This window comes from Bemisia tabaci, chromosome 5 (assembly GCF_918797505.1).
Source record: "Bemisia tabaci chromosome 5, PGI_BMITA_v3".
NCBI classification, from domain to species: domain Eukaryota; kingdom Metazoa; phylum Arthropoda; class Insecta; order Hemiptera; family Aleyrodidae; genus Bemisia; species Bemisia tabaci.
This window is the reverse complement of record NC_092797.1, coordinates 45,498,528-45,511,571: the sequence shown is the minus strand read 5'-3', so window position 1 is coordinate 45,511,571 and position 13,044 is coordinate 45,498,528. Positions and strand designations below refer to the sequence as shown.

Genomic DNA, 13,044 nt, shown 5'->3' with positions numbered 1-13,044 from the left:
GAAATTCGAAGAATGTCCAAGCTCTAATCTTATTCGTTGTGTTTGGGCTGGTTTTTCTCAGTAAGTATAAGCCGTGGGTTTTTTTGGCCGTGCTAAGGAAGAACCCCGTACGAATATTCGAATGATGTTAAATTCCCACGATAAAATATCTATGTATGAAGAAAGTCATTGACATTTTTCCTTGAAATTTTCAGAAAGTATAGGTTAAATTTTGAAAAAAAATATCAAAAAAAGTGGAAGAGAACTATTCATAAGAGGGTGGTAAAATGGTGGTGGGTATTGGCCCATGTTACTTGTATGGTATAGTTTGCGGGAAAAACAAGGCCTAAAAGTTCAAACATTTCAATCAGAGACAAAAAATTGAGCTCTAATGAGTATTAGTACGAGACTGAGGGTACCATCTTAAGTAGTACCACTTTTTTACATACAGTTCGGGCCACATTTTTAAATTGTTTTCTTCTTCTTGTTATTATTTATAAGGTTACGAGGAATTTCGTATTTTATCAAAGGAAATTCGGCAACGTTTGAAGGCTTTTATGGCGTTTTTCCTTGGCAAAGCAATTTTGTAAAAGAAAATTGACACAATTTTGTAGAAAAAAACAAGATTTCAGTGTTATATATTTTTTAAGTATAAAAGCTCCGTAGAATGATGAGGGAAAGAAAATCAAGAATTAAAATTCAGAGTGTGCACCTAAATCCATTGAAAATTTTAATATTAAAAGCAGCCAAGTTTTGGGAGGCAGTTTCTATAGCTTAACGCTATGTTTTACTGAAAATGTCCTCTGAATTAATATCTTTTTTTTAAAGTCGATATCATCTTACCTAAAGCTACGCTTCCATAATACACGTAATTTGCCTTTTAGCGGCAAAATTGCTTTACTTTTATTGGACTGTTTCCTTGTTTATTATCATAATTATCATACGCAACCAATTCAATGTAAACATAAATTTGGATCCTAAATCTATTTCCTATTTTTTTCTCAGTGTGCATCATCCACAAAGATAAAACAAAAATTAAAGGAATCTAAAATAGAACACGTGTATACTTGAAGTGAATCTAACTTACAGCTCAGCATGTTCGCTGGCTCAATAGTTGCAACGAAAATATGTTCATCCGGTTGGAAAATGAAAAATTGCAAATTGCCTTCAATTGATCGGATAGGCAATATGCGCTCCTGAAGGTTGAAATAGTTGCGCGTTGCGCCTTCATCACACACGAAACATTTTACCATCCGAATAAATTCTTTTTACAATATCCTTTGAATATGACACACGAAGTCGTCGTCATTTTTTAGTATGGAATGATTAAAAGATTGAAACGATTGTGTTTTGATACGGGGGTATTAAAATAACTTCAACATTCCCGTACTCTAAAGACTTCCGTTGAAATGGCAGTGAGGGTTAAAGAGCTTAGGCTAGATAATATGCTTACTCTTGTATCAAGAAAGTATGGAAAATATAAATGCATGCGTCACAATTTACGATGTAGAGAACGTTTCATACCACGGAAAATTAGAAAAGTAACTTAGACTTCAACTTCAGTGACGTTTGTTCATTCCCATTCTGCTAAGTCTATTCCAAATTTTTTCTTAGAATGCATCATCTGCCAAAAAAAAAAAAAAAAAAAGAAAAAAAAAAAAAAAAAAAAAAAAAAAAAATTGAAGATAAACCACCTGCACTTAAAGTAACTCCAGCAAGTTCGCCGGCTCAATGGTTGCATCAAAAAAGAGTTTATTCGATTGGGAATGGAGTGTGTTTGCAAATTGCCTTCAATTGATCGGATAGGCAATATGCGCTCCTGGAGGTTGAAATAGTTGCACGTTGCGCCTTCAATTAACGTATTCAGAGTAGTTACGGATATTCCACGCAAACATTTTCTTTACGACCTCCTAAGTAACCAAGCTGAATGTGAAAAATTATCGTGCTTACAAAAACTGTAAGTCATTACTGTAAATGTTTTGAAGCACAGGATACACGTAAAAAAAAAAAAAAAAAAAACCTCTTTTGAAGGATTAGGGATAGAGACATAGGTATCCCGCCTATACAAATCTATTACATGCACTATTAATTGTTTGTTCTCCTCGAAATGTATGAAATCTTTTTTTTTAATTACACGTACTGCTCTTTTAAGAGGTGCAACAAAATGGGTGTTTAAAATTCTTGAGAGAAAAAAAATTTAACAGTAAGTGTGTAAAAAAAAGTTTTGATAATAATCTTATCTGTATACTAGCCCGTTAATAGCAATAAGCTGACCCGCTCTATTCATGTCTTTCCACTATGTTCATTTCAGTCACTTTGTGGTACTTATGGGCGTGCGTCTTCAGTTTCGTGGATTTCGTTTTGACCAACCGAAAGAAAACCGGAAGTAAACGAATTCACGATGTCATATTGGGACACTGCTATTATTTAAAAAACGATTCGATGTCCCGGAAAGTAGCGAGTGTGCCGCGGACGCAGCAGTTTATCCAAGCGTGGGTTCAGGAACTCCATCAGTGAGGATCTTCTGAAACAGAATGAGGTGTTGTCGAGTAGGTTTTTATTTATTTAATTAGACAGCAAATGCTTGGATTTTTTGCCGGAAGGTCTTGATTTTTTCTCCAAAAATCCACATGGGCTCATAATGACACAGAGCCGATTTAATCACGAAAATGCGTACCTCGATCGCAGTTTTGCAAGAACTTCCTGACAATTTTGGGCACATCCCAAGTAGCAAAATATAATTTTTTTCTAGAAAAAAATATTCAGTAAATGTCTAGAAAAAACAAAAAAGATGAGAGTTATCCAGAATATAGAAAGAAAAAACATTGCGAGTCAAAAGTCTGACCAAAGAAAATAGATCTATTTCATAGGTCTACTTTCTGTCAACTTCCCATTTGGAAAAAAGATAGAAAATTTATTGACAGTAGAATTATTTTCTAGCCAATTTCTTTTAAAAAAATGCAAGGAAAAAATGTATTTTCTTTCTATTTTCTTGTGTCTATTTTTTAGATCTACTTTACACCTATTTTCTTTCAAGAAAATTGTTCTATCTAGAAAATAGACATTTTCTTGATGAGCGCCACCTAGAATGTAGATGACAATGCTACTTGGGATGGGCTCATGATGACACAGAGACGATTTAATTACGAAAATAAGCACCTCGATCGCAGTTTTGCAAGAACTTCCTGACAATTTTTGGCACATTTTAAATAAAGAAATTTGAGATAGCAGAGAAACGCATTTTTTAAAGTAAGAATCATTCATTTTAACGCCGATAATGCTGTTTAATTAATTATTGATATTCTGCTGCTGATTAATTATTACACTATTCTGCTTTCATTTCTCTGAATTTGGCCGATTTATAGGTTTAGAATGATTCTTTAGGCTCATGCGCAGGGGCTATCGTCCTTTGTTTTGCTAAAAATTCAAAATGTGCCGAGATTTTTGACCTATTCGATGCGGTATATCGCATGCCAGTTTGACCACGTCACTTGAGCTTGACGAATCACCTTGATGAATATTTTTGGAGACCTAAACGCCAGAATAAGAAAATTGGTCTTTCATCGTAGCGCAAGGATCCTGCGACCTCAACTTTGCTCTCAAAGTTGAGGTCGCAGGATCCTTGCTAATGATTAATATATATCTTTCCTTTATTTATTGATTTAATATATTTAAGTGCTGTTTTATGTCAGCACTTAAATATTACTAACTATATTACTTTATGAATCTATTATAATGTAATAATTAATTAATTATATTGTAATCATTGTATTAATGAGCTCTCTCATTTTGAGCTTCGAAGCTTCGCTCAGAGAAAACCAATACCATCGTCGCGCGTTGCCCCCGAAATTTTTCATGTAAGAAAAAGTGCCTGGATCACACATCCCTGAAACGTGCTTGAACTCTTTTACAGCGCTTACAGCAATGGCACGCTTCCCAACCGGTTCGCCTTCAAAATTTGAGCAGGCAATTTGAGCGGCTTTGAAGCAGAGATAGGTAGTCGCTCGCCGCAATTACATCACGTTTGAAACATTTCATTCGGTTTCCGCATTATTCACGCATCAGTGAAAAAGCTAAAATCAGCGGCCTGCGCTCCAACTGCTTCGTCCTCAAAACTCGAGCCGGCAATATGAGCGACTCATGAGCAGGAATAGCTGCTTGCGCTGTGGTTTGGCCACGTTCGAAACATTCATCGAGAAGAAAACACGATCGTCGATTGAAAGTTTTAAACTTAAAATTTTGAGCTATAAGCCTATTTTTTAGGGACAAAAACTGGAGTGACTTCTAGAAACTTAAATTCTCATTTATTATCAGACTTCACAGAAATCAATCTCAGAAACAGTTCCATTAACCCTGCGACAAGAGCTTTTTCCCAGTACACGGAAAAAATTAAATTGCTGATTTAACAATGCAATTGCTGAAAAAAGTGGCTGCAATATTTTAATGTAGATTCAAAATTCTAATTTAACCACGCCCGTGGTTAAATTAGCTTACATTAGAGGTTAAAGCAGCATTTTTTGGTTGTAAAATCTACGTTGAAAAATTTCGGTTACTTTTTTTAGCAATTGAATTGTTACGTAATGTTCATCCATACTTTTCTTTTTTTCTTGCAATTGCCTATTCAATATGAGGGGCTTGGAAGACAAGGCGCATAAGTGCAGTTTTTGAAAAAAATTAAGGTGTTAATAATTTCAAGTAAAACTAATCTTAATGCATAATTATTCTGTGAAAAATTCGCTCCCAAATACAGATTTTTAAGCATCAAAAAGTCGGTTTGATCTTTCTTTTCGCCATGGGATCTATGTTATTTTGAAACCTTAAATACGTATTTCTCGAAATAGCAAAATCTGCACTTACGCGCCTTGTCCTCCAAACCCCTCATAATATGTGCTAGCAGATGGAGGGGATAGATAAAGACCACATTTTGTAGCAAGGAACTATTATTTCTGTCTACTCCGCAAATCGCCTATGTGCATCGAGAAATGAATGACGCATACATTGTTTCTGAAATGAGCCCAAAATATTACATTTTGTACTTCGCAAAATTTAGTCGGATACGCAAATTGCACAAGTTACATAAAAAATTTTGAACGAATGGATATATCCGTAAAATATTTCATATTTGTCAGGGGCTAGGTACCTACAGTAGGTACCTATGTCATCCGAACTCTTAAACACAGCTAAAGTGCAAAAAAGGAACGATTTTTGTATTTATGGAACATGGAAAGCAAACGTATACCTACAATAGCCATTTATGATTTCTACTGAAATGACATTAACTGCGTTTTAATCTTTCCTCAACTTTAAAGTCGAAAATATATATTCTCAACGTATTTTTCAATATGTTCCATTAATTTTTGAAATATCATGAGATATTTCACTAAAAAATATCAAGATTTTATCGTTCATGAAAAACTGCAACCCCGCGATGAGATCACATGTGTTGCTATTTGAATTTTGCGCCAATCGTAAGTGCACCAGTCCGCCAATAGGTAGCATTGAAGCAGATTTTTTGATAATCTTTGTTTTCCCACTGTTCGTAATCTTTGCCCTCTCTCAAAACAAACATCGTTCTCGAATAATTTTGTTTGTTTTGAAATACGTGTACTTTTTGGAGTGAAGTCAAAATCTTTAATTTTCTTGAATATTATTATATAAGTTCTTGCCCGTCTCAATTCTTTCATTACTCAAAGTTTTAATAATAATGTGGTTTGTTGTATTCTTATCCAGGAACTATGTTGATATGTCTAAGCAGGAACGATGATGTTTCCAGATCTCCTTGGAAAACTTTCTGATAACAATGACTAGCTTGAATCTTTTCCGTTCGAGTGTATATTAAGTAGTCCCTTTTTAATTTTTCGCCTGTTATCGAGCACGTTTCTTCGAAAAATGGCTCTTCAAACATTCCGCCAAGAATATCTGCAAATGCCCCCAGTGACGCGGGCTTACACAACAGCATGCGTCCTCACCACAATAGCAGTGGTAAGTCTATTTTGTGTCATTTCTAAGCATTAATGAACCGATTTTTCCATCTTATTGGGAAATGCATGCTTCAAAATGTATTCACCATTCTTGCAGACATTACAATAGCTTTGGGGCAAATTAGGCAGAACTCGGTCAATTTGGGAGTAACGTCAGATTCATAAAGAAGCATGGGCATTAGGCCCAGTTAGACCAGGTAAAAGGAATTGATCAGCTAGTGGAAGTGTTCTGTAAGGAGTATTTGAACAGCATTGTCACAACTTTGTTAAGTTGAGACTATCTTATATGTGTCACATCCTTGAGTTGATGAAAAGCTCCTCCGCTGAGAGATGAGAGCGTCTCAACCTCAGCAGTTGATTTTCCATTCCCGAGGGCCTTCTTTTGTTGTTACTATAATTTTTGAGGCACCATGCTCAGTTTTTTAGTTGTGAACGATACCATCGGTGTTGAGGATTGCGTTGCAGCACTGCTCTAAATCAAGCATTTGGTCATGACTATAGTGGTTTGTTAGAGCATACTGATGGCTTCAAGAGAATAGGAACTTCTTGACCATGTCTAGCAGGTTTTGATTGGTTGCATGAAGAAATGTCAAGGTTGATTTACATCAGTTTGAAAATGAAGATAGTTCGTCATCATAATTCTGAAGGACGGTCATCACTTGGAACATTGTGGGACAAATGAGGGTTCCATAAGGGGAGGATAAAGATCTTCTTCATCCGTAGATGGCCTGCTTTATTTGCATCGCTAATCATTTTAACATTTGATTGCCACCTCTCTCTTGTGTATCTGAGAGTAATCTCTCTCCCTTCCAAGGAAACCTTGATTTTCCAGCTGGAGAATGACACTGTATTCTGATTCTTTGTAATAGAGGTCAAAATATACTTTCAATCTATCTAATCTTATTTGAAAGTTTTGTTCTATCTTCTTGACCAACTGCCTAGTTTATTGCAGTTCATGAAATGCCAAATAATCAAGTATTCCTCAATGTTGATGTATGCGTTCTTTAATTACTATTCACCTACCTCGCATTTTCCTTCATTCTTTACGCACTGCTGGAGGTTGCTAATCGGAGAGATAGACGCAGTAACATGAGAGAGAGAGCAATTGCATTTAGCCAGTCCTCTTTAATGGGTAGTCCAGGAAAAATAAAAAATGCATACCAGTTGCTAGCCAAAAAGTACATGATTTAATTTTACTTTTCTGTTTCAGCAATTGGAGCTGGTATCACCGTTCCAGCTATACTTCAACCCAAAATTAATTGCCAGACAGTATCAGGTATGCGCAGGTTTTGATTTCTTCAAAGCGTTCATAACAGTCTCATGTTCATGTATATCACTCATATTTTAGTCATAAGTATGCAGACAATTTTTAATTTATCTTTATGCAAATATTTTTGACCTGTACAGATTTCAGATTTCATTTACTATTGAAGAAAATACATAATACAGCAATTAAGTTAGAGCCACTACAAAAAAACTCTTGCCAAGAGGTCTAGCCTCGTGCGGCAAAAGTAGTAAAACATAAACATTTTATAACAAAAACAAAAGAGGTCATATCAGACGATTGGCACCACTGCCTACTTAGCTCAGTCTCATATGTAATTAATTTATTTTGGTGTCAATATAAGTAGAGTGAAAAACAAAAAAGAAGAAGAAAAAAAAAGCTAAATAGCTATACAGTCAAGGCACTAATTTTTGGAAGTCTTAAGGGCAATCTCAATTTCCCGATCATTTTAAATGATTGATTTGAATTATTCGATGATGATTCTCAGTTATGGTAGAGTACCTGTATAGGGAGAGTAGCGACAGATCTGAAACTCCGAAAGTCCATCAGGCCTTCACCGATGCCTCCACGAATAAAGTTAGGGCCCAAAAGGGCAGCCAACCTATGAATTTCACTTATCCATAGCGATTTACTGATACTATTGTTACGAACTGTCCTTTATTAAGCACGTGTTTGACTCAGTTTTTGCATAAATTTACTCAATTTCGCGGAAGAACGCTCATTTCTGTACATTCTTGGCCATTTTGGTTAGAATTGGAATCTGCAGACTGGCAGTGAAATTTTGTGCGTTAGAAGTTGGTCAGAAGGGTGGCTGCACTTTTGGGCCCTAAGCCCTCCATGAACCGATCTGTCGGTACTCTCCCTATACGGGTACTCTAAGTTATGGTGTCATAACATTAATACCCATTTTCCTCCCGACTCAGAGCTGAGGGACCATTTTTAACTAGCTGAGTGTAGTCTCTTTTAATAGCTGTCTCTCTCAATGAAATAGCAGAAAACACAAGAGCAACAATATGTTATTACTAATTTTGATATCGGCTTGAAACAAATTCAGCTACCAAGATATTTCTATCCTCAATTGTTTTCCCTTTGAATTTGCTCAAAATATCTTTAAGCTCATTCAAATATTCCTTTAACATGAACCATTTCTTTTCCAGTTCTGGCGGCTGATCACAACGTTCCTCTTTTATGGCACAGTCAATTTTACCTTTTTTTTCAACTTAATCTTCACGTTCCGTTACTGTCGTATGTTAGAGGAGGGCTCTTTTCGGGGCCGCACTGCTGATTTTGTTGTTATGTTTTTATTTGGTGGTATAAGTATGATTGTATCCTTTGACCAACACTCTCTTACATTTTTATCATTTGTTTTCAAAAATTCATGGTAAGATCAATATCTGAAGCATCACCTTTCTTAAAAAAGGGACTGAGTCTGAAAGAACAATATATTCTCACAAAATTGTGAGAATCTAATCTATCTGAAGCAGTAGAAATATTTATAAGCTTCGCAAAACTGCAGCTTAAAGTGTGCAATTAATATACTAGCGCCTACCAAACAAGCATACGCTTGATACTTATTTTCATGGAGGTGCGAATGAAAAATGACAAAATTTGAAGAGATAAAGTCCAGTAAGACTTAAGAAATCGTTCAGCTTATTAATTTTTCATTGCATTTATTACTTCATTTGTTGTTCTACAATTACTTCCGATGAATTTTCCTTAACTTTTTCTGTTCAGTTTTTTGCTCTTTTTGTACATTTAATGTTTTTAGGTCAAGCTTTTACCATAATGCTAGTTTACATCTGGTCCAAACGGAACCCGTACATTCGCCTAAACTTTTTTGGTGTGCTCAACTTTCAGGTATGTACACTTTACAGAAATCAATCTTTTTAAATTTGTGATGAGTCAAAGGTAGGGAAAAATGATGTAAAGACATAATTTTAAAGATTTTTAATCCAACCAAATATTTTTGAGGTGTTTATCACCTAAAAATCACCATCAGTGAAAATGACATGGTACTTTTTCTGTACTTATGATGCCTAAACAATGTGAGATTCGATCAAATTCAGACCAATTTCTTCTTGCTTTTATTAAATTCTATTCTACCCCACCAATATTCAATTAGGACTGGGTATTTTCATCTTCCTTTCTCTAGGTACATGATAATTTGAAAGATGTTGACCTTATTTGAATACGTCACACCATGAGTACGCTCAATCAAAAGGGTTTATTTAAAATTTACATGAAGCAATGTGGAAAAATTAAAAAACTCGAACTCACATATAAATGCTGATGCATTGAGTCAGCATTACAGCCTTGAAGAGGGAACCATGGTGTCCTGAAACCTTTCAGCGTTCATTTTGATTTGTTTTTTGAGTTTGTACATCATGATCGCCTTTATAAAGCATAAATCTTAAGTAGTAGCTTGTATTGCTTGCACGGAAGAGTTGGAGCATTTTAATCAAGAGGACATTTTATGCTAATTCACATTTATTTTTTGTTTTAGGCTCCATACTTGCCTTGGGTCCTCCTAGGTTTCTCAGTTTTATTGGGCAACACAGTTTGGGTTGACTTAATGGGGATGGCTGTCGGTCATGTGTATTACTACTTGGAGGATGTCTTTCCGCGTCAGCCAGGAGGATTCAAAGTTTTAGTGACCCCACAGTTTTTGTAAGTTCAAATTCACAAAGTACTTGAATTTACTAATTATCTTATGGGCTATCTTAATGGAAATTTATCGGCTAAATTTAGATCCTTTATTTGTGACACTCGGATGCTGAAAATATCATGGAGAAGTAGTTTTTATCCTCGTTGACAGACAGTTCGCATCCAAATTCTCATTTTCATTTACAAGAAGGGACTGTAGAGTATGAACATGAACAGCTTTGGGAGCTGTACACACACCCATGGCTCAGGGTGTATGCAATAAAAATGGATGTCCACGGTGAAACTCCTGAACCATATATCCCCTTTGCGGGTTTAAAAATCTCTGCTTTTGTTAGATTTTTTTAAAGGAGAACAAATCAACATCATTCCTTAAAGTTCTCTCCGAATTTGCTTTGCATCAAGAAGAAAAATCACGGTAGTTTTCAAGAATTTACATTGAGTAGTTTTCCATTAAAAAATAAAGTATCACAGGAAGCCTGCTACGCCACAAACCGAAATATATGGTTTGGGAGTTTCACCATCAACAAGTGTTAACAACGTGCTAATAGTGGCATTAAAAGGAAGAAGAGTGTTTGAAAATAGCCAGGGAAATGATTATTCCCAAAAATTTTGTTTCAATGGTAGTAGTATCTAGTAAAAAATATGTTCAAGAAAAATAAATCAAGTAATCAGGGTGTCTACTGGTCCCCAAAAGTTCCCAATGTCTCCGATTATCTTCGATTTTGGAAGGGTGTCCCTGGTATCCCCAATTTTCTTGTTCATGTCCCCAAAAATGACAAAAATCGTCCTGAACACCTGCATTTTCAAATTTTCCCGGCAGCCACGTGTTGCTTGGTTTTTCGTAAGTTTTCATCGGTTCAACATGACTTTTGAAATTAGTATCATAAAATACGCCTTTTAACGCTCTAATTACCTAGCTCCCTTTCTCTTACTATTTCGGGGAAAACTGTCCCCAATTTTCTAAAAAAAATCCCCTAAAAGTCCCCAATTTTGGTTTTTCATAATTGGCAGATACCCTGGTAATGTTATACCAAAATTGCTCTCATCCACAAATTTTTCTCTGCAGGAAAAACCTTCTTGATGGCAATCCAGATGACCCTGATTACGTCCCCTCGATGGAAGATCGGCCAGGAGGTTTCAACTGGGGAGAAAGGGAACCAGATGAAGATAATTGAAAGGAAACTGCTTTGGTGCTGTGTTTGTTTTTCCCGCAGATTTTATTTTTTGGTATTTTATTTTACTTCATTTTTTCTTTTTCTACTTATGGAATTTTTTCCATACGCATCAAGTTGATTCCCCTCCCTCTGTCTAATAAAACCCAGACAGTTAAAATTATTGGCAAATTTGTCTGATTTTTTTTCTCTCTTTTTTGTATCCAAGCACCTGATGGCAATTGGTTAGTTTTCTAGCTTACTTTGATCTTTCTAGGTTATTTTTAAAGATGTGTGATAAAGTTCCGTAGTTATTAGTATCTTCGAACTGACCTCTGAAAGAATTTCACAAGGGGACAATTTTTGAGTGATGTGTCCCCTACACTTAAAGTAGTCTAGAAGTCAATTGAGGATACTAAGATCGATTCACACATTCCTCCAGTTTTTACTTAACGTATAATATCAGGAAATATCAAGCTAAAAAAGAAGAAAAAAATTCAATTGCAAAGCTGAATGAAAGCAATTAAATCTTTAACTTTTTCCAAAAATTGCTGTAATGTATCCTTAACATAGGGACTGCGCTAAGCAGAAAAGAACCAAGCCACATTAGCTGTTGCCAAATGTAATTGGGCAATTTAATTTTTAACATGAAAACGGTTGTGCGGATTTTTGTGCAAATTTCACTGAATTTTTTGCATAGTGTGAAGCAAATTCCTTCATATTTTTAAAGGAATCTGCACAAATGTTCTCTCTGCCCCGATGAGGCGCAAATAAAAGTAGTCAAGATGTTCAGAGCTAAGTCTGTAAAAATGTATATTTTTTTCCTTTATAAATCTTGACATCACTTTGAAAACTGGGAAGATGAGTGAATTGATCCAAGTATCCTCCATGTACCTCTGAACCACCTATTGAAGTTCTCTATTTTACCTGTGGCATTTTTGCTAGGCATTTTTCTAACATGTATCGTATCCTAATACCTACCAAATACACTTGTAAGATGACTGAGAGTCTTTAAGTTTTCTTTTTTTTTTCTTTGTCAGTTTTCTCTTTGCTCCATTCAACCTTCTATCCTTCATTGTCACCCTTTATATCTTTGTTAACGTTTAGTTTTGTTAATTTTTTTTATATTAAACTTTCAACGATGATGAATGACTTGCCTCACATTTCAATCACAATTGAATGGATTTTGGAGGGTTTTATGTCTAATAAAATTGCAATGAGCTTCTTGACTTTAACCTTGCTATACTACCTATCAATAATTCTACTAAGAAATATATGAATGTCTTTTTAACATTGACTTGAGGAAAAACGAATCCATCTACTAAGACTTTGGATGAGACAGCATATCTACTTAAGTATGCGTTTGTATATCAGTCCCTTAGAGACAAAAGGTTCCTAACTCACATCATTGGAAAAATCAAGCTTGTGGCATTAATGGAAATCTCTAATCACGGTTATGTGTGTGTGAAAAATTTAGTAGCCTTATCTTACACCAGTTATGAGTTTTAGAGTTTCAAAAATTGCGATTTATATTGGAGTCAATGGGCGGATGCAGGGTTTTTCCCTAATATCTCGAAATCACTAAAATGCAGTTAGGCACTGTTGACCTAGGTGACTGATATAGAACTCTCCTTTTTCAATAAATAATTTCTTCTATTCGACAAAATGAGATAGTGCTGCTGACATGGTTTAATGACAGCTTTTTAAAACCAAAATCAGGGCTCTTAAAGACTTATCAAGGAGATCTAATTAACGAAATCAAAGACTTCAAAAAAAATTTCCAAGGTTATTGTCACAGTACAAATTTTTTATTGAACTGTTCCCATGACATATTCTTTGACATTTGACAACAGATGCGCCAACTTGCAGAATCTCCATTTGGTATGGGATTAAATGCGGAAAAATTTTCTTAGAAAAATAAATTAATCTGCTAAACAGATTTTTGAGAAAGATAAGTAGCAGCATGTGCCAAAGTCACTTTAAC

General features: G+C 35.2%; 1 protein-coding gene across 2 annotated transcripts; it reads left to right on the top strand.

Moving 5' to 3' along the window:
- Positions 1–2,288: 2,288 nt before the first annotated feature.
- Positions 2,289–12,070, top strand: Der-2 (Derlin 2). 2 transcript variants are annotated; one of them, XM_019042887.2, is made up of 7 exons: positions 2,289–2,528; positions 5,710–5,961; positions 7,171–7,236; positions 8,403–8,570; positions 8,980–9,102; positions 9,749–9,912; positions 10,976–12,070. In XM_019042887.2, the coding sequence occupies exons 2-7, from the start codon at positions 5,869–5,871 to the stop codon at positions 11,082–11,084; spliced, it is 723 nt and encodes a 240-aa protein (XP_018898432.1). In that variant the 5' UTR covers positions 2,289–2,528; positions 5,710–5,868; the 3' UTR covers positions 11,085–12,070. The 2 variants fall into 2 exon arrangements, with proteins under 2 accessions (XP_018898432.1, XP_018898441.1); XM_019042896.2 differs by lacking the exon at positions 2,289–2,528 and having other exon boundaries at positions 5,543–5,961.
- The last annotated feature ends 974 nt before the right edge of the window (positions 12,071–13,044 follow it).

Coding starts and splice junctions, on each gene's coding strand:
- Der-2 (XM_019042887.2), top strand. CDS start 5,869: ATGGCTCTTCAAACATTCCGCCAAGAATATCTGCAAATGCCCCCAGTG. Junction 5,962..7,170: donor TCCTCACCACAATAGCAGTG/GTAAGTCTATTT, acceptor TTTCTGTTTCAG/CAATTGGAGCTGGTATCACC. Junction 9,913..10,975: donor TTAGTGACCCCACAGTTTTT/GTAAGTTCAAAT, acceptor TTTTCTCTGCAG/GAAAAACCTTCTTGATGGCA.